Source organism: Myiozetetes cayanensis, unplaced genomic scaffold, assembly GCF_022539395.1.
Source record: "Myiozetetes cayanensis isolate MyiCay16 unplaced genomic scaffold, myiCay2020 scf14, whole genome shotgun sequence".
In the NCBI taxonomy this organism is placed as follows: Eukaryota; Metazoa; Chordata; class Aves; order Passeriformes; family Tyrannidae; genus Myiozetetes; species Myiozetetes cayanensis.
In genome coordinates this window covers 8,900,751-8,922,295 of record NW_026087048.1, presented here as the reverse complement: position 1 = coordinate 8,922,295, position 21,545 = coordinate 8,900,751, and the positions used below count along the sequence as shown (strand labels likewise).

General features: G+C 39.1%; 1 protein-coding gene across 2 annotated transcripts in view; it reads right to left on the bottom strand.

Moving 5' to 3' along the window:
- The window catches only part of GLDN (gliomedin), a 126,190-nt gene that overhangs the window by 7,790 nt on the left and 96,855 nt on the right, over positions 1-21,545 (bottom strand). Inside the window, exons 1-6 of one of the 2 annotated variants that reach the window (XM_050309824.1) lie at positions 9,493-9,780; positions 5,827-5,878; positions 3,567-3,584; positions 2,803-2,910; positions 1,145-1,291; positions 306-431 (exon numbers count right to left, since the gene is read on the bottom strand). In XM_050309824.1, the coding sequence (XP_050165781.1) occupies positions 306-431; positions 1,145-1,291; positions 2,803-2,910; positions 3,567-3,584; positions 5,827-5,878; positions 9,493-9,780 (739 nt within the window). Of the gene's footprint in view, positions 1-305; positions 432-1,144; positions 1,292-2,802; positions 2,911-3,566; positions 3,585-5,826; positions 5,879-9,492; positions 9,781-21,545 lie in introns of those variants that run through there. The other variant, XM_050309825.1, reaches the window with a different exon arrangement.

The following is a 21,545-nucleotide window of genomic DNA, read 5'->3' as shown; positions in this document are numbered from 1 at the left end:
GTATTCTTATTACATAAGTTAATTACAATTGTAAATCAACATGTGTATTCTCTTTCCTTGAAAAAGATATGAATATTTAATTATAAAAGCTGAGTTGTTCTTTGAATTTTGGTAATAAGATCCCATTGCTTACTGAGTCATAAAACATAAAAGCCCACTGAGGAAGATCTCATCTTCACAGAGTTACTTGACTGTAACTCCCATTTGCACACAGCGATTTCGAATCCATCAGAAATCCATCAGATGACTTATCCTGCAAAGCACTTCAGGCAGATTCAACACAAGAAACACTAAGGAGAACTAACCTGTGCAGGTGCTGCTGTATATGTTCTCCTCAAGCTCTGCTTTAGCTTTGCCTTTACGTTTACCTGGAGGTCCTGGGGGTCCAGGTGGTCCAGGGGGCCCTGGTGGTCCAGGTTCACCTTTTGCACCTGTGCACAAAACAGAGAGTCATGTCACAGGCCTGCACAGACAACCTGCAGAGAATGTGTGTGTCCACATCGCGGACTTGGAGAGATCTCTAAAACAGCCTCTTTCTTTCTTAAGAGGTTTCTGAGTACAGAAATACAATGCAATAGACACACTGGAATGCTGGAACTGTTGCTGGAATGTTGGAATCGTTGGAAGCTGAACCATACAGAATTTCACAAGGTGTAGGTCATCAGTGCATTTTGTTTGTCTGGATTACAGGCACATTAGAGAGCTGTAAAGCACCACTGCCTGAGAATACTAAGACCTCAACTTCAGATGCTACACTGCTAGAATTTTACACAGCTTATATTTGGCTGCTTCATGTATTCCTGAGTGGATATCTGACCCTCATTTTCTAATAGAGAAATAAAACCACACCAAAAGAAAGAGCAGGAGAAGGTCAGCTGTCTGGCAGTGTATTGGAAAGGGTGGAGTTCACAAACACCTCAATCCGAAGCCCAGGCAGAAAAGTTTTTGTGAAGACTTGCATTACAAAGAGAACAATCTCCTGGGCACAGCAATACTCAAACTTTACTATGTATCTATACCATATTTATACTGGTAAGGCCTGCACTTGTATATCTCATTCATGCTTCAGAAGTGGAAGGTATCTTTTTTGTCAAGCACACTGTTGCAAGTGTTTGCAAGAACTCCCAAGAGCACTTCTTCATACCTTCTAATATTACATCATTGCTTGCATCCCCCTTTTCCCCTTTGGCTCCTCTTGCACCTTTTGCTCCTGGCATACCATCCTTGCCAGGTAAACCCATTTCTCCAGGTTCTCCTTTCTGCCCTTGATCACCTTTTGGTCCTGGTAGACCTAGAAATAAAAAGCATTTCATTACCAAGAAATCTACTCCAGCATTATGCACTAATTAATAGATATTTTTACTGCAAACCGTATTCACTCTAGGTGTTTTTTTCACCTGTATTTAGCTAAGTAGCTGAAATTTGTTTGGATTTCAGAGCAATGTTGTAACCAAATGTGAAAGGAAACTGTGTGCAATTTGTCTGGTGCAACTAATATATTCTCTACCTCGTGATGTCTGAGTTTTGAATATGGATCACACAGACCTGGACCTCATTAACCCTGGCTGGAGAATTTCTGGGTAAGTAGAAATACTGTGGAAAGATGTGAAGTCATACATTTATTTCACATATGTAAGACACTGAAGAAAGGCATTGTCGTGGCTCATCTAGAGGGTTTTTTAAAGTAATTACACACAAACATTACAACACATATTGCACTTTTAACTTTTTTTTCTGTCCCAGTAGAGCATAGATAGAGCTGCCTAACAATGCTTTCAGTGGCTACTATAACTCTACACTTGCTAGAAGCATGATTAGCCCACATACTTTTTGCACTTGATCATGTAGTAAATTGATATATTTGAAAAGCTATTCCTTTGTCCCATGTGATTTAGTTCTGCAATAGGAAAAAACGTGTTTGTACAACTGACACATCCAAACCCTCCACCCTCTACTTTGGAGTATTTTCTTGCTTTAAGAGAGAGAAAAGTAACAGTTTACAAATAGAAATGTCAGTGTTCTTGCAAGCATAGATTTCAAATAAATTACATTTGTTAATACTTGAGAAGAAAATGCTTGTTTTTCTACTATGGTTTTACTACTTAAATTGATTTTGTGAAATCAGAAGCAGAATTACAGTTTGTGGTTGAAATCCAAAATGTGCCTGGCACAATTGCCACCTGGCTCTCTGAAGACTGGTTCTCACTTTCATTTCCAATTTTAAAAATTCATTGAGGATACTGAAGACACAGAACCCGTTGTCTCAAGGTACAGTAGGCAATTGTTTCACTTTTACTTGCCAGCAAGTCCAAGCAGTTCCATGTGAAAAGCCAGAATAGATGGATCACTACAAATACCGACCTGTCTGCTCACCAACATACCTTTCCTCTTCTCCATCCTCTCTCAATTCCACCATTCTGATGCTATTTTGTCCCTTCTCCTCCTCCCATTCACCACCTGCTGCTTTCCCCCTCTGCCTTGGAGGCACCAGTTATCCATCAGCACTTTCACACAGGTCATGTGCACCAGGTAAATCAGTGGATAAATCAATTACTGCTTTAAGATCTCACAGCAGTGAATCTGGTATAGTGTATATCTACCATCTTCCTCACTGTAGAGTAAGTCTGAAGTAATCTACCAAAGCTTAGTATGAGAAAATGAATGTTACAGAATAACATGCACCTTCTTTGTAAACTTTGAAACCCTTCTCCCTGTACAAAGGTCTATTAGAAACAATATCTGAATATAACAGTAAAAAAAAAAAAAAAAGTGGTTTTTTTTAAATAACAGTTTTAAAAATACCAATTTTTCCTCTTTTTCCATTTACTCCTGGTTCTCCCTTTTGTCCTGGTATGCCTGGGACTCCATCTGATCCATTGTAGCCAGGCAGTCCATCAAGTCCAGGGGGCCCTGGTCAAACCAAACAGCACAACTGAATTTTAACTGCTAAATGCAATTTATCCTTACATCTACTATATTTACTTGCCATATGATTTTTATATGTGTACTTGAACTCTGGAAGAACATAACTAATACTTTTCTGATACAGAGAACTACTCCAAACAGAGTGACAGGTAAAGCAGCACACAAAGAAATCAGGTACCCATTCATACAGCAACACTTGAGTGGGAAGAGAGCCAGAAAATTAAATAAGAAAGGAGGAAAAGCGATGGGGAAAGTGTGTTGTTAGTAATCAACATTTTTAAAGAGATGTTTTTAGAGTTAAATTACAATACCCATTTATTCTGGGTTTTTTTAATATATAGACTCCTCTCTTCAGCTAAATGCTACTTAATCAAAACCAAATGGAATTAAGAGTGTCTAAATACTGTACTCCCTTCCCTAGAAAATTATAATTTCTAAAACCTCCCCCGCCTCAGAAGGGGCACAAGCTGAACCTAAATACAAAAACTATAAAGGCAGGCATTCAACCTTCCCTCATGCTGAATAGCAAAGGAAAAGTATTTTGTGAAAGACACATTTCTACATTTCAACATTTTTTACCAGCAACTGTTTAAATTATTCAATTACCTCAAAATGTTACTGCAATTATCCAAGTATCTTACCTGGGGGACCCGGAGGGCCTACAGTAAAAAACAAAAACAAAACACAGGAAGAGATGGTGAATTGAACCTTCCAAGAAAACAAAGCAATTCCAAATTGAACTGATTGACATTAGAACAGAACAGTAAAAGGGGAGGAAAACCCCTCAAATTTCAAAATGAACATTTAGCTATTTAACTGTTTTGTATTATAAATAACTATCTGAGCATTGGCAGTAACTCAGACCTAGTGAAAGAGAGTCCTTCAACACAATTACATATACACGTTTTGCATTTACTAGATTTCAGTTGATAAAGGTTTGACAAACAACCACTACAATGAAATCTCACTGTCAGGGGCTTCAGTGCCTTCACAAAGCCATGGATGCAAGGCACTTCACAGTCGTTACATTTCCTTCATAAAAGTGTTCTTCAACAACCTGTTATAGTAGAAGGTTAGTAGCTTTACAATACTGATGAATGTCACAATTAAAAATCCTGTTAAAAATACACCATGTGCCACACTGCTCTGTGTTTTACAGCTATTTCATGGCCACTCAGGACTCAAACTAATTAAATAAAAAGAAGGAGGGAGAAAAGGAAGGGAAGGGGAAGGAGATGGGGAAGGGTAAAGGGAAGGCCAAGGAAAGGAAGAAAAAGGGAGAAAGGGAGAAAGAGAAAGAGAAAGAGAGAAAGAGAAAGAGAGAAAGAGAGAGAGAGAGAAAGAGAGAAAGAAAAAGAAAGAAAGAAAGAAAGAGAGAAAGAGAGAAAGAGAGAAGAGAGAAAGAGAGAGAGAAAGAGAGAAAGAAAGAAAGAAAGAAAGAAAGAAAGAAAGAGAGAGAGAAAGAAAGAAAGAGAGAAAGAAAGAAAGAAAGAGAGAAAGAAAGAAAGAAAGAGAGAAAGAAAGAAAGAAAGAAAGAAAGAAAGAAAGAAAGAAAGAAAGAAAGAAAGAAAGAAAGAAAGAAAGAAAGAAAGAAAGAAAGAAAGAAAGAAAGAAAGAAAGAAAGAAAGAAAGAAAGAAAGAAAAAGAAAGAAAGAAAGAAAGAAAACTTGAACTTGCTTCAGTTATTCAGCAGCACTGAAACCTGTCTTGCTGTCTCTGACATAGCTCAGGTATAGGGCTCTAATGAGAAGCAAGCATAGCAGGCAAAAGTAAAGCAAGACTAAAACAGAAAATGTTTCTGATGTTTCTGTAACAAGATTTATCTTCTGTGATCCCCAATATACATTAAAAAAAAGAAAAAAAAAAAAGCTTTAGGAGAATACAAAGGTAGCAGTTGCAATTAAAGAACCAAATTAGTTCTGTGAACATTTTTATCCAGCCAAAGTACTCTTTTGCTTCAGCAAAACTCTCTACAACAGAAAATAATAGTAATTATTAGATTTCCCTAAAGATGACAATTTTCAGCATTAATTACAAAGCATTATAAGTAAAGTGACAACCATCCTACAATACCATTACAGCAATTATCCCTTTTAATCAGTGCAGGCAGTAACATCAGTTAACATCTTTCTGCTGGTTTTCCAGTAAATGGCCATTTTTTCCACACTGCAATGTTACATCCATTAGTGCATTCAGTTACTTCCTCGTCCCCAAAACTGAGGCTCTTTGTATAACCATAAGATAAATAAGAAAGGTGCTTCAAAGGAAGCAAATGACACAGAGGCCTATAGAAAAGCTAAGCATTTCATGGTGTTCAGAGAGAAAAAGGTACAGAAGACACCAAGTAACGTGAATTTACAAATCCTAAGCTCAAAGAAGCAAAACTTTTCCACTGTGTTTCAGTCTCTGTTGCAATCAGAGCTGACCTACAACTTCAGAAACACTATTTAACATCTGTGTGTACCATGGTAATTCTCATTTGTGTTGAATCAGTTGAGTCAAATGGACCTTGTAGCCACTGCAGCTGGAACAACAGGAGCAGGTTTCTACACCCTCCATGTTCATGCTGTGTTAGGTTTCAAGGGTGGCATACACAAAAATACCGTGATTTAACCTCAATTAGTATTTTGAACACCCAAGTCTGAGAGATTTGTTTATGAAAATTACATGGAAAAGAAATAGCTCCAAGTAATATCAACTGGACTCCTTAAATTCCAGCATTTATATTAAATGGGTACAGATAAGTCCCAAATTGGCACCTATTATATTTTGTTAAAAAATTCTGATAAAGTAAATAGCACGGTCCTTTGACAGAGTTATTGAGTTCAAGTTCTTTGAAAACACTGTATTTCTGTGTTCCTGAAGGTCACAAAGGTGCAAAACTTAAGGCAATAAACATACCTGTTAAGCAAATCCCTTTTGTGCTGTTACATAAATCCACCATCACTCGGACCTAATATTGCAAAGAAAGTAAAGTTGAAAACAATGTGTTCCATAAAGGTGTCTGGTTCAGTTTACCGACAGAAATCATTTCAAACCGAAGATTCAACTGGCCACTTTGTTAACAAGAATAAACTTTTCAGAACTACCTTAATACTGTGACACCATCCACCTCTTCAGGCAGTGTTTCTCTCATAGGCATCTGTTCAGTACCCCTCATATTAATCCTTACTGAAAATATGAATAAAATATTGAGCAGACAACTCCACACATGATCTAGTCATTAAATTTCATGCATTACTGTAAAATGCATTAAAACATGTATTAAAAGCCAACATCAGCCAATGAAAATTACATTTAATTTTATTTCAGATTTGCATCAAATGATGGAAACTTTTTTAACATAGCACATTAAGGGAGAAAGGTGTCCTATGTTCCAAGTAAGTGATTTCTTATATTTGAATAACTAAGATCTGCAAATCTGAAGTGGACTTTCATCCACTCAAGTAATTCATCACACCCATGACAGACTTTATAAAACCAAGCTGAACAACACATTCATAAAGATGCTTTTAATCTAGAGTAGACTGAAATGTATCAATTAGAAAGTCATCTTTACAAAATACATGACTCTTAGCTGGGCAAACATTCACATTACATGTCCTGCATGCTGAGAGTCAACACTCTAAAACGTTTTGCAACTCATCAAAACAACCAGCATAAATAAGAATATTATGAACATGAGCACTGGCAGTGCCTCAACTCTTTTGTGGGAAAGTCTAATGTTTATAGCCAGGAAATAAAAAGGTCATTATTTCAGGCTGTGCAATATATGATAATTTATGAACCATTTACCAAGAGTTGCACATTTATTCGCCTTCTTACAATTACTCTATTTACAAATAATGGAATGCACTAGTCCCAAAAGACAGAACAAATGAGTGCAAGGCAATCTGAAAGGCAGATCGAAGTTTAATCCTAGAAAGGTTATTTGCCACTGTCAGTTGTGATTTTTAAAATTAATGCATCATTAGTTTCAACTGACAAATCTAACAGACTCGAATAAAGGACAATTATTTTGATGGCAAGGCTTCTTTTCCTGAAAAACAAAACCATACTTGACAATGGGATCCTGTCCTGTCTGATACATACTGTGAATGTTCTGGATTCCAGACTGGACTGGAACAGCTCTAACATTTAGAAATTTAGACTCAATTTAAATTAGTTGAGAAGTGCTAACTGGCTTCGAATATCAGGATATGCTTGTTCTCTTTCCCTTCACACTCCTCAAAAATACTTGCCTCCTACCTTCTAATTTGTAAAATACACATTGTCCACATGTACACTAATTCTAACTGCATTTTAATTAAAATAGTTCTATTGAGGTTGATAAAGAGATCACAACTTGCTCTGGGGTGCTCCAGTTACCTCAGCAGCGCTACTTTTACCAATCAGTGCGACTCAGGTGACAATTAAAAAGACATGGAACTCAGGAAGTGCAAAGAGACTATAGCAGAACCTCCAGCTTAGCAATGGAAGATGAGCAGACTGTTCAATCAGCCAGAATCATCACTAAGAAAAGCTACAGATAAAAGTATCTTACTTAAATGCTAGAAATTAAGTTTTCTCATGAAGAAATGGTGAAAAAAATAAAAAGAAAAAAGACTAAACTATGAAACAACTACTCAGAAAACTGGTAGCCCCCATAAGCCACTTCTTGCACTGTCTCAAATCACACTTTGAAAGCTACTGGACTGTTACCTTTGCATCAGTCTTTCTGCAGCAGCAGATTTGCCAATTTCCTATTTTCTTACAAAATAAGTGTATGTAAACACAAATACATAAACAATAGGCCCACAACCAAAAATATACTCATGTTATCAAAGCTAAAATATGGGGGTTGATGCCTAAGGTTATTTCAAAGGTCCTTGAACAGTGGCCACAGCAGATCTCTGTGAGCAGGGGGACACTGACACCTGCAGAAATTGGTGCTTCTGCTACAAGAGAGAACCCACTCAGGCAAAACTTCCTTTCAGGCCAACATTCAACAGATCATCATTCCAAGGCCCACCAATTCAGCAGGAGTTATCTCATCAACTCTAAGGAACTTTGTCTCACAGTACAAAAGTACTCAAGTCTTGAAATTAACTTAGTGGGAGTTATATTCAAAATACAAAAATGCAGGAGTGGGAGGAGGGGGTGCTTGAAAATTTTTCAAAGGACACCTTTTTTCCCCTTGAGCAAGTGAGTCTGCACACAGTCAGTCATACACTCACCTGAGCAGCAGCCAGAAAAATGGTTGATGGGAGTTTTGTAAGAACAAAAAGGCATAACCCCCCCACAAGCAACTCCCTGCAGGATACATTCATTTGAATGAAGCACATGCACACAGCAGCAGTCACAGTGGACATTTAAAGGCACAAGTGCGTGGTCTGGCCACATGCTGTTAAAATACACACCACGTGCTTGTTTCTGTTTGGAGAGGGCAATAAAATTCATGCAATCTGTATGTGGTACCCAATGACAGCAGAGTAGCACATTTAATGGCCACTGTCGAATCATCCAGGCACCCAAGTGCCACTAAAAATCAAGAAGAGTTGCTATCAAAAGTGCACTTTGAACACCTATGCTCTACAGTCTCATTAGCTCTAATACTAAAGGAGTATTTATCACTGTGAAACGATGATTACAATAGTTTATTCACAAAACATTCCAACAGAACACTACTGAAGAGGTATTTTCTGCACATAATTTTCAAACCCAGTAATATTAATTAGATGAGTAAGAGCCTGAGTTAACCTCTCCTGCTTTTTTTGTGGGCCTAGGCCTGCAATCCTTGCTGGGACAGAATTTCCATTAGGGTTCTCTCAACAGTAATATTCTTCTTGCATTTCTTCTGACTCAGAATGTAGAAGCTTTTCAATCTATTTAATATTTTTCAACTCTACAACCCATGTAATTTTTCAGTTATGTGATCTGGTTCCTATTGAACAAGATCATCTTTTCACTGATGAGCAAAAAACTATGCCAGTTTTGCCAGAGAGAAAGGACATACAGTTCTCCTGACCCATCAAATAACACCCTAAATTTAACTATTACTGAAAGAGCACTATCAATTTCAAAGAAACCAAAATCAACTCAAATTGAAGAGAAATTTCACTGATAAAGTGATGTCCAGTACCTTGCAGTGAGATGCTGAACAGCAGGAAACACACAGGGAGGTTCTAGCTTGTGGTGTTAGTTTTAAAAACCTGAAACCTTGGAAACTGGTAACATGAAAACTGACTTCTTATTGCAACTAAATTTTTTAAGTTACTCAAAATCCGTAAGTTCCCTCCGTTTTTCTGTGTAACTTCCACTCGTAAAGTTTAACAGTAACCTCAGCTCTGTGGCCCATCAGCTCTGTCATCTCAGCACGTACAGACGACAGTAGGAACCACTGTTCCTTAGGCACGAGATCCCAAGCACCAGGTGTTCGCTCCAGGTAGAACCCCGCCACGGCAGGAGCGGGACGGCCCCGCCAGGGCAAACCGCGGGGCTGGCGGGATCCTCGGGCTACAGCTGGGACAGGCGACTGTCCCAAATCCCCCATCCCCCGGCGGCACCCCCATCCCGGCGGGGCCGTACCGGCACCATGGAGTAGGTCAGCATCATCAGCATCTCGTCGCTCTCGGCGCGCACGGTGCCGCGGCCGCGCTCCCCGCGGCGGCTCCGCTTGGTGCGGGCGGCGGGGGCGGCGGGGCCGGGCCCGCCCGGCAATCCCCGCACCGAGGCGTTCCCCCGCACCGCCTCCAGCTCCCGCAGCGCCGCGCCGAGCTCCCGCCACTGCGCCAGCAGGAACAGCGTGCCCGCCGCGCTCAGCGCCGACAGCAGCCCCACGGCCGCCAGCAGCGCCCGCCCGCCCGCAGCCTCCATCGCACGGGCACGGCCGCACCGCCGCCGGAGCGCATTTATCCCGGGGGATGCTGCGGGAGCGGGGGGAGTGGCGGCGGGAGGGGGCCCAGGGCAAGGGAACGGGGCACCGGGGTCACCAAGCTCGGCCGCCACCGTCCCCTCCCACACCAGGGCTTGGCACCGATCCCGCAAAGCCGGGCAGGACCGGGAAGCTGCTCTCGGTCACAGCCTGTGGTCAGGCGTGATTTTTACATTGCACGTGGCTTTTTCCAGCTATCAAAGTTCTCCTTGACTTCATCCCTCAAAGCAGTGGTGCGAGCAGTGACACTGCGTGGTAAAAGCCTCTCCGTTACACAGAACCTGTCACTCAGTAGCTCATACCAGCACTTTGCTGCTTTAAGATCATATGTAATTCACTAGCTAAGAAAATCTCTTGTATTTCACTAACAACACTTTACCTGTTGCTTTAGTTGTTCAAGCACAGGCTTTTGCTCCTTCTAACCCTTCTGTGACATGGGATATCTCTAATACAACAAATTTTGCTACTGATTAATTCATCAAGCCAAGATAAGAAAGTCAATTATTCAGAATATCACTGTTATAAGGAATAGCAGAATTTCACCACATAAAGACTTCATGAAGTATATAGAAGATTCTGAAATCAGAAACTTTCTTCTAAAAAGTTATTTTAAAAGCTGACATTTAAATTTCAAATCAAACCTGAGTGCTTTCTTACACTGATACCACTTCAAATCTACCTCAAGAAATTCACAGCTTTTGAGTACCAAGTTTCCTACAAGACAGGGTTCTTGATCCTCAGCGTGACAGTTCTCTGCAACTGATCAGGTACAACATTTTGTCTCTGTTCCTAACTGAGCTATTGACCTGCAATTCATGCTAATCCCACAGTGCACTGATGGATGAATTATTAGGTCAAATCAAACATGAATTTCATACACACAGTTCTGCTGCAGTCAGTTAAACACAGTAGAGAAGCCAAGAAAACAATTCCATCATATTAAAGTTCTCATCTCTCTGAAATAAAAAATTATGCAAAAAGCATTGGTGCCCTCAGGCTTTGCATCGGAGACTCTTTCCTTCTGAAACTGTCACATTAGAGCAGGATGAAAGTAGGGGGAACAAACATCATTCCATCTCATCCCATGACGATAAATGAGACAGAAGAAAACCATAATACATCCAAAGGTGTAAGGCTCACTTACACCTTTGCATAGGAGGATGACGTTCTCCGGTATGGAAAATCCCTCTGGCCAGTTCAGGTCAGCTGTCCCAGCTGGGCGCCCTCTCAGCTGTTTGTGCACCTGCTCACTGGCAGAGCATGAGACTCTGACAAGTCCTGGACTTCAGGTAAGCACTGCCCAGCACCAACCAAGATGTCTCTGTGTTATCAACAATATTCTCGTACTGAATCCAAAACCAGCACCAGCCACCAGCAAGAAAATCAACTTTATCCCAGCCCAAACCAGGAGACTCTGCTGTTAATGCTGAGCTTAACATAGAAGTACATATTTGAGTTTTGCTTATAATATTAATCTTGAGAAAGAAAAAGAAGAAAAATAAATAAGACCTTGCAGAAGACAGTATATCTTAAGCAAACTTAGTTTATAATTCACAGCTATAACAAAACTGGTAAGAATCTATCATACCAGCAAACTAAAGCTTTCTTTACAAAAACAAATAGAACTCCAGAGACCATACTGCATAACAAACAGTAATTCTTCATCTTTATTGTCCATTTCAGAGCATAATGACTGAGTAAAAAAGAGTATAACAATAAAAGTGGGCTACAATTTGGAGAATAACAAAAGCAACACAACACTCTTGCTTCCCCATCTGTCTAATCTTGCAAGGTTTTCTCTGCACCGCAATCAAAGAGCAATTGACCATTTTTCCTTTAAAAAAACCATGCCATTGGATCATGAACATCCTACCCAAGGCTGCAGCAGGGAATCTGCTAAGATGGCAGAGTAGCAGGATTCTTTCCCAGGCTGTTAATTGCTCCAGAGCCGCTCCCCAAAGCACAAGTTAAATAAAGGTGTGTGCAGTGCTGTTCTTGGTTTGCTAGGATGCAGTTGCACCTCTGGCAAGAAATTGCCCAATTCTTGAAATTCAGGCATCAGTTGACAGCACAATTTTGTGTCAAAGAGGTTCCCAAGACTTCTTAGAAGGTCTTAATGCTCCTCCAGTGGCAGAAGCATACTGTCCACTGTCCTACTGGACTGTGGACATGCCTGTCCCAGCTTTCTAGTGAGTGTTCCCCCACCCCATAGAAACAACACTTCATTCAAATGTCTCCAGGTCATCTCATCCTCTGCTACCACCCAAAAATCCTATATCACCTTCTGGATCTCTTATCCCTGTTTAACACAGCTGAAATTTTGGCCCATCCATACAGCATCTGCCATCAGCTGCAACGCAGCTTCACGCTCGATGGCTCTGTTCCTTCTTCATGAGGAAAATCAAAGGTCCCAATGGTAGACTGGTGAGCAGCAAAGCAGAACTGAGGCTTGGGAATGTTGCTGATAAATCCTATTTCCTTACCAAAAGGACAGAAAAAATATACTCAGTAGCAATTTAAACCTATGGGAGAAAACTCTTATCCCCTATATCCATCAGTCTTTTTTTCAGGCAGGCACAATGCCAGCAAGTAGTACTTCAATTATTTCCTGGCATTCCAGAATCTGTTTCTCTAAAGGATGCCCTAACAAAAGTATGGCTCATAACTGACATGTAGTGAAGCAGGATGTACAAAGATCTTGCAAATCTGTCCAAGTAACATGGAACTAACTGGAAAGGAACTATCAATATGCAAACTGTAGATGCAACATCATGTTTATGCTTTTCACAATGTCAGCTTTATACAGTGGAAATTAATTGTTAGGAAATACAACAGAACTTTACCACAAGAGGTGTTTCTGTATCCAAATTGCTCACTGTGTATATAATGAAGAATATCACTTGATTATGCTGAAGCTGAGAATGTATTCAGATGGTGTCACACTTAACTAATGCTCCCACTGATGTTTTACTTTGTAGAAGTTATTACTGAAATCTCATCTATTTTGGCAGCTGCCCCAGTGATAAAGCACACTGGAGATTGGCACCTTATTTTCACTTGGTAACTAGTGCTGAAAGATGGACTAAGTTGCTGAGGATGATGCTCTTAAAAGACAGGTAACCAAAATGCCTCTGATCATGCCATTCAAGATTATAGGATCTCTATGAATTCCATTAGAAAGGAGGCAATTTCTTTTCCTGAAGTAGTTGAAGTGAGAAAAAGGTTTAAATCTTTCAGAACCTCCCATAATAACTGACAGATTTTATCTAATCCCCCCTTCTTCTCAGGAAATATAATAAAGGTTGAATATATTCACTTTACAATTGCAAACCTACTCTACTCTCCAAATCTACAAAGTAGAAGGGGAAAATCATTCTTTAGACTGTCAAAATGATGAACAGTTGGTGCTTTCCAGTAAATTTCTTGTGCTTTCCTTTGCAACAGCTGATACTGGTAACTGCTGCAGGCTTTTGTTCAGAGTGGATGTGCTAAGGAAGGTAAGTCACAGTAAGAGCTGCAAATGCCCTTCTCCTCATCCCAGTCATCACTGCTCAAACCATGGGATGCACCAGCAGCTGAGCAGCTGCAGAGCTGCTCCATCCAAATCACAGTTGCAATTCAATACTGGCACTGAAACCAACATTGTTTCTACAGCAAAGACTTAGCTTTAAAACGTCGAGAGGCTCCTGCCACATGCAAAAAAGAGAGAGGCTTGATTTTGAAATTCATATTAGGTCACAGCATATTCATGTTTGGGAAAAAATGGAACACGTAGGTTTGAAATGCCTTTGCAGCAGCTGTGGGTCAGACAGAAGAGCAGACTCGGTGATTCAGAGCACACTAAGCTGTGTGATCAACATCACCCCACGGAGTTCCTGCAGGCTGGTGGCAGTGACACACACCAGAACGCAACCCACGCCATTTCTGCACACACATTCCACGTGGATTATGGCATATTGGATACAGGCTTGCTTTTCAAGGAAAAAAAATAGCTATTAATGATAACTAGAAAAAAAATAAAAACACAGAGAAAATAGTATATCTCATAATTTTGTATCAGAGGAGGTGTTTGTTTTTCATGGAAGAAGCCTTGGATACTCCTATGAGATACTGCAGAAAGGTTAAGGAAATTAGTTTAGTACATCGACATGGGGTGAAAAGTGTTAATAAGAGGAAAGGTGTGTGTGGAATTATTTTTTATTACTGTACTTTGTCAGGAATACTTAATCATTAGTTCAACTCCAGCAAATGGATGGGCCCTAAACAAATATGTATTATTACCAAAACAGCAGGCAAGTAAAACAAAGTTACAAATTCAACAATAAGTGAAATTAGTGATTGGAATATTTAACTAGATAAGGCAATGGCCTTTCAAGCAATACTTCACAGATAAATAAAAATTCTGCTTGAGAAGAGTTGAAATTGCTAGAAAATGCTTGACTATTACTATCTGGAAAAGCTCCTCAAGGAATCAACAAAAGACAACTTAAGAATTACCTCTGATTTCAGGAAATTCCTACTTAATACAGAGCTGCAAGACTAAACAAGTTTATGCAGAGCAAAAGGCATACCAGCTATTATTTTGGAATATCCAGTCTTAAGATAAATCATAAATTAAGACCCAGTGAAAAAGTGTTTCTTACTAGGTAAGCCAAGCTGGTGTTTAAAGGTCAAAATAAAAACCATAAATATCTGCTTGTGGTGCAGCACAAGGATTACTGTTCAATGGCATCAGCAGAATGTTTCATTGTCTTTGAACGAACATTCAGTAACATTGGAGGAAGATGCCTTAGAGATGCATCATTAGGGCACTGGCAGCTAAGGACTATTTTCCCAGAAAACTGCTCAGAATTCCTCCAACACAAGTTAGGAAAAAAGTGAAAGCTGTACCATAGACAAAGATGGTTTGAGGAGCAAAGAAACCAATGAAAACACCATGGCTGCAACCACCCATTCATAATATAAAGTACAGGAATAAAAGCAATGGATCAAAACACAGCACAAATGGCAAGTGGCTCAACAGATCTATCACATCTTTGTACCACCACTGAAATATGAAAACAATGAGTAGATAAATCCACAGACAGCTATCCTTGAAAAACAGTCTTTGCTTTTTGCCAAGGATCCTGCAGTTCAGTAAGGAACTGAAACCCAGCCAGGAATCAAAATACTAAAGATTCATTTTCAAACAAACCATCAAACTTACATTTTTCTTCATATTGAGATGCAAAACAACTAAGAGCATTTTTTGGTAAAGGTATTCCAACAACACAGAAAACAAATTGGAGTTTGTATACTATGGAAACTCTCTTACATCACCCACTTATCAGAATTCTGTCCAAGGAAAAAGAGTGGATGTCTCTGTGACCCCAGTATACCAGACTGGAAGAAGAAAAATAATTGTATATAGAATAGAGCAGCAGTAATTTTGCCTCCCTACTTCAAAAACTTCCTCTTCCCTCCACATTATATCTCTTGTACATTGCATCCATTCCCCTTACTATTGCACATAGCTTTAGTCAGCACTTGGTTAGAGTGCACTGCCTGTGGCTCCTGGTAATCTTCAATCAGGAAGTGTCAAATACAAGCATCATTCCAGCCTGTTTCCCCTCAGCTTTTTGTCATTCATATTTACTGTTGTGATTCTCAGAGAATTAAACCTCTTTGAGCACTTTTAACGTGTTCATTTCATATGTAACTGTATACCCCATAAATACACACTGTAAGATTATAAAGCCAAGAGAAAAAGGTAGCAGTACATAATCTGTTTAACACATCACACAGAAGAAGTGTCAAATAATGAATTTACTACTAGTAAATAATGAATTTTCTATCTATGACTTTCAGAAAACTGAATAATCACAAACAGCTGAAAAAGAAATGAGCCAACTGCACTGGGATAATTTATAAATGGAGAAGATGGCAACGTGATCTCAGAACATTCACAAGAGAACTGCTGGCTGTATTAGGTAAGTTATTGTAGCTGAATATGTATCAACTCATATCAAAACCACAGATCATATTCTTTGAGGTCCTGACAGAAAAAAACATTGTAATTTTAAAGATACAGAGAGATAACTGAAAGGTGACTGAAAGCTGATTAAAGAGAACAGTAAAATCATGCATTAGAATGACATTAAAAAAAGTCATTAAAACAATTTAATTAATCTTCCATTTTCATCTTTAAAGTCTACCAGTAATCTAGAATTGGATCTTCTTGAATTAGAAGAGTTAAGAGTTTCCATAAGTAATCAAACAATTATCATCTATTTATCCATAATTAGGATAAAAATCACATGCACTAGATTAACTAAAGAGGAACAACAAGCTTATCCATGACACCTCAGTGCCTCTTACAGACAGACATGGGGGCCAGGTGAGCACACAGACTTCTACCTGGGAACAAGCTGAATTCTGTGCTAGAAATGGCTGCTTTTCCTCCACTGCTAACAAAGCAAGTCCAGAGGGCAGGTTTAGACCTATAGGTCGAGAGTTAAGGAAACTAAATTATATTCATAGAACTATTACCACTCAGGGAAAATGTGATACTAAACCAGACCCTATTCAGATGTATTTTGTAAATTACTGTCTCATCTCAGGGCATAACACAACAGAAATAGGAATGAAGGCAAGAAGCAAGAGATAATATATAGTAGATTTTTATTATTACTCTTTAGTTTCAAGTAGGGTTTTTTAACTAGAAGTTATCTAGAAGCACAATTTTCAGAAAAGCTGCACATGTAACAATAATAGAATGTACAGACATACAACTATATTTTCATATTTTGCCCTATTTAGGGAGAAAGTGTGGAAGGTACTCGGGCTTTTCCACGTGAAAGAAGGGGCACATTCCCTGCCCCCAGGCACCCTGGTTTCAGAGCTGTGCAGGTCTTAATTTTCAGAGTAGAAAATGTGCAAGTCTACGCAGATCTCGAAATGGCACATGGCTATGACACAACATTCAGATTGTTCTGGGAATACAGGATGGAGGGGGCACTGGCAGAATACTTAGTTCCTTTACAGGCATTGTAGCTGCAGCCCACGCCAACGAGTAAGCAATTTGGCACATTCCATGTCTGGGAAGAAGCATCTCAGATTGTGCTGCCTGAATACACGTTCCTTGTCTCCACAGTGAGAGATCTGAAGGATAAGAAATGCCACAACTCGTGACTCAAAAAAGAAAACCCCACTAATTTTCTAAACAAGTCAGAAGGACTCTCAAGAAAAGAGTAATTTTATGAGACTTTTGAGCGTGAATGACAGATTGGATGCTCCAGGACTGCAGTCCCAAAGGTGCTGAGCATCTACACTTTCTGCAGGCACAGAGGTTCTCTTATATAAGGAATAGGCTGGATGTAATAATCAGATCTAGCAATACCCTTGATAGCAGTGAGAGCTTGCATTGGCAGGTACATTTTACATTAGAGACAACAGCAAAAGAATATCTGGGCAGCTGAGCCCAAGCTTTTCTGCTATACAGCATTTTGAGCCACATGGTCTTTCAGACGTAAGGTAACGTTTTTTGCTCTGTAACCTGTGCTATGCTATTCAGTGTTTCCATTAAAGAACCAGCAGAGAGATAATTATAATTGCCAGTCTTAGTTCAGCATCTCAATAACCAACGTGCAAAATGGATGTACTTGGAGTTTAACAAAAAAATTATTAATAAGGACTTAATTACAGGACAAAGGCAACTGACACAGCAACACAATTTCTGTTGATTTCTACCTAAGTACTGTAATTATATTTTTTTAATGTAACAGCCAATAGTGGGTCATTCAGGAATTACTTTAGTGGAAATCATTGCAAAGCAAGCATATGATCCTCAGAAACATCTGGTAATTTGGCTTCCCTTCTTTGACAGTTTATATCCCTATAGTATATAATTGCATGCTCTTTCTGCTCTTGTTCTTAATTCTAAATCAAGATTTGGATCTTTATGTAAAAAATAATAAATAGACCTAAAAAAGGTATTAAAAAATATAAAATATTTTAAAAATAATGAAAAATTGACAGTTCTAGAGTGATTCACCACACTCTATTGCTCTTGCAGCAGAGATGAGATGCAGTCTGATTTGGGGCTAAACCTAGGATTTTTTTTTTTTAATATTCCATTTTTTATGTTTTTTGGAGACTATTGAGTGTTTTTGCACAGCTAACTGCTGAAAAAGCTTTGATATGCAAAGCTACCCAGTTTGCCTATTTAGACACTCATTTAAAAATTCGTGCTCATATGCATTATGATTTATTTGTTACAGAGTTAGATCAGTGTTTATTACAGGTATGTAGGGAGTCTGACAAGTAGAGCTGAGGATTATTTAATATACAAATATTTATGTGAAGCAAAGCCACAATGACTGGTTTGGTTATTCATTTAAGAAAACATTCATAGTCTAGAACACTCTAACCTGATTTTTACTGCTTATCACTCAAGACTTTGATCAACTACTTTCCTAGTTCTTATAGAAGATATGATAGACCTGGAATCTCCTGAGCCTAAGATTATAATCTAAGTCATTAAGAAAAATACAGACCAGCAGGCAGAGCACCAAATTAACACAGCCACTCTGCTGCCAAGCTGCCAGCCCTGCCAGACTTAGCTTAGCCATTACTGTGGAGTACTGCAGTGTGCAGTGATGTTGTGAGACTATTTACAAAAGCTTAATTCAGAACTGATAATAAGTCTGAGCATTTCAGGTAATAAAATAACTGAATTCCTCCAAACACCGAGGAGGATTTTGCAGCATTTCCATTATGCTGCTGCCTTAGACATAATCTTCTGCAAACATGTGTCTTCAGGTGAATAAATTTCAGTACTGCTTCTTCAATTTGAGTTCAGCTTGGTATAAGTAGGTTTTCAGTAAACACATCGTGTTTCACTTGTGTACACACACCAGTAATTGTAAGCAATTTTGTAATGGACAAGCTAACATTTCATTGTAGGACTAGTTGATAAAGGTAATTACAGCTGATTCAGAAGTCCTTCCTGTGCAGGCTGTGATACATCCTGCTTTGTTTGCATTTCAGAGCTTATCAGAAAGGACCTGCATTAAGTGCACTTTCCCCATGTAATAAAATTAAAAAATAAGTTTTTTACAGATCACAATATTTGTGGTTTATTCTGCATTGTGAATTCTGAGGTCAACAACCAAAGACCAGTTTTGGTTGTTTTGCTACATAATCACGGGTTTTGTCAGCATCTTCTTCATCAGATGATTACAATTATCACACAGTGTTGTATAGCATGAAGATATAACATTCCATCACTTACATGAGAGGCCCTAAACATATAATGTGTGTTTCTACAAAACTGACTTTCAATCTGTACAAGGTGAAGCCATAATAACACAGGAGGTTAAATCAATATATTTCAACACAGAGAGAATTATTTTAAAGGAGCATTTTCAACCTGAAATTCTACACAGCTTTAAGTTGGATTCATTAATGCTTCTGATATTTTTTTTCTCCACAGATCATCTCAAAACATTTGCTTCCTGTATTTGCCAAAACGGCACAAATGGAAAAAACCACAGCATTTTATGAGAAGCTGATAAGCCACAAAATACTTCATAACTTGGTCTGTTATACAGGTAAAATTATTTAGCAGTACAAAAACACTTACTGAAAAACCCTTTGTATAAACCACGAGTCCTGTGCACAGAAAATGCTTTTGCAAACCTGTAGGGCCACAACCCTACAAGAAGCACATTTTGGATGGTTCAAAAGCAGGTGTAAAGAGGTTCCTCTGAAGCCTCTTCATTTCAGAGCTTGAGCAGCACTTAAAAAAGCAGATCACAGGATTCAAAACAACTAGAAGTGGTTAGCAGTATTTTCATCTGATTGTCACGTACTTTTTTTCCAAATGAAACTTTAATATTGTTTTGAGTGCTTTAATTCTACTGAGGAAATGCCTGCAGCACCTTCAGCACTAAAAATGCTCTGTTCTGCACTCTTACCATGGCTGCTTTGACTGGCTGGGATTACATAAACTAGAGGTTTGGCTACACTTTCCTTTTAGCAGAAGTTTAACATATTTGTTTTGACCTTTTCATGCAAAGTACTTGTTAAAAAAAGATGCCTGAAACATCCCACAATATATCCAAGTGACCATTAGAAAGAATTATATGTGAAACAACAGAAGCACAATGGACTTATGTTCCCACTATAATAGCCAAATAACAGAAATATGCAGGGGAAAATTTAGTGGATACTGAAGCATTTTCCTAAAAGTGGCACCAATATACAGCAAATGTATTCGAGCTGCTGAAATCCCCATAAGAACATGAAAGTACAGTGACCTTAGTGCAGCCATTGCCTCCATCTCCATCAGGAATGATCCCAGGCAGTCCTGACTGACTACTTCAAATAAATTAAAATGAAAAAATCGGAGAAGTAGTTTAAAAGTGTAAAAGTTTGATATCCTCTTTATTGCAGACATCAGATAAAAAAACACTGCATGAGAATTTCAGAGACACAGCTGTGGCAGCAGAGCTAAGTTGGAAAAAAAAAGGAGAGAAAAACAGAGTACTTAACTGGCAAAGAATCCTGTAACAATCCGAAGACTCATCCTAAATCACATGTAGCTCACACGTTTTTCCACAACAAGAGAATAGGTTTTGTCTCAAAGCACTGTTCTTCACATCCCATCCTGAAGAGTTGCTCTCAAATTAGTCTTATGTCCATGGAAAACAACAGAAAATCTGAGGTGTCCTCACTAATTCCTGCACATCGACGACAAAAACCTTTAGACACCTCTTTTTCTCACCAGCTGAAATGCCAGTTCAGAAGGGAAATTGTAGACAAGTTGACCAACTAACAAGCTGAAAGTGTAGATGCTCAGGCACTTAATAAATCCAGAGTTAGTTTTAGGTGGCACATCCGTGACCTGTTCCTATAATACTGCATTAGAGCTGCTTCTGCCTGGGACAAGAACACACTGTCCCCATCTTCAAAATTGGTAGTACTTCTTGAACTAACAAGTGTATTCTACCATAGGCCGAAGATTTGAACTCATGTAGGCAGACTAATAACAGAAAAATATCTGTATTGTTAACTCTTTCCATTTTGACTTTGATTAGGAGGTGGGTTTTTAATGCTATTCTATCTATCCTTTTGGACAAAATGAGAAGAGTGATTTTGGGGGAAATGGGACAGATCACTTGACCCCTTAAGAAAGGGAGACAGTTTGGCTACTGGCACAGAGGAGGTAAAGACCTGAACCAAAGCTGGACCCAGATCTCCTCCAGGAAACCCACAAAGGAGGGGAGTGACCCAGGAAGCCTCAATGCACGTTTACACATGAAGAGCAGGTGGATTTTCCAAGACTCATTATCAAGAATCAAAGCAAGCTGTGGGTACAAGGAGTCCCACGCACACCTTTCCACTGTGAGCAATTTGACCATGAGTCAAACACTTTATTCCATAAATACAGGCCTGGCTGCATGGCAGGGATCTTTTTGAGTGTTCAAGCCCACACAGAACATCCTTTATAAAGCGCCTTCCATCAACAACAGATGCAACCAAAGAAACCCAACAAAAACATAAACACCAGACCCCAATTACCCAAAAGTGACAATGTCTGAAGAACTGTACCTATCTCCAGGCAGTATAGGCAGAAAGAATTTCAAGAGGCACTTATTGACTGGTTTGTACGTGGCAGTATGAGAAGCTTCTCCCGAAGCTTTTCTTTCTTTTAACATCCAGAATA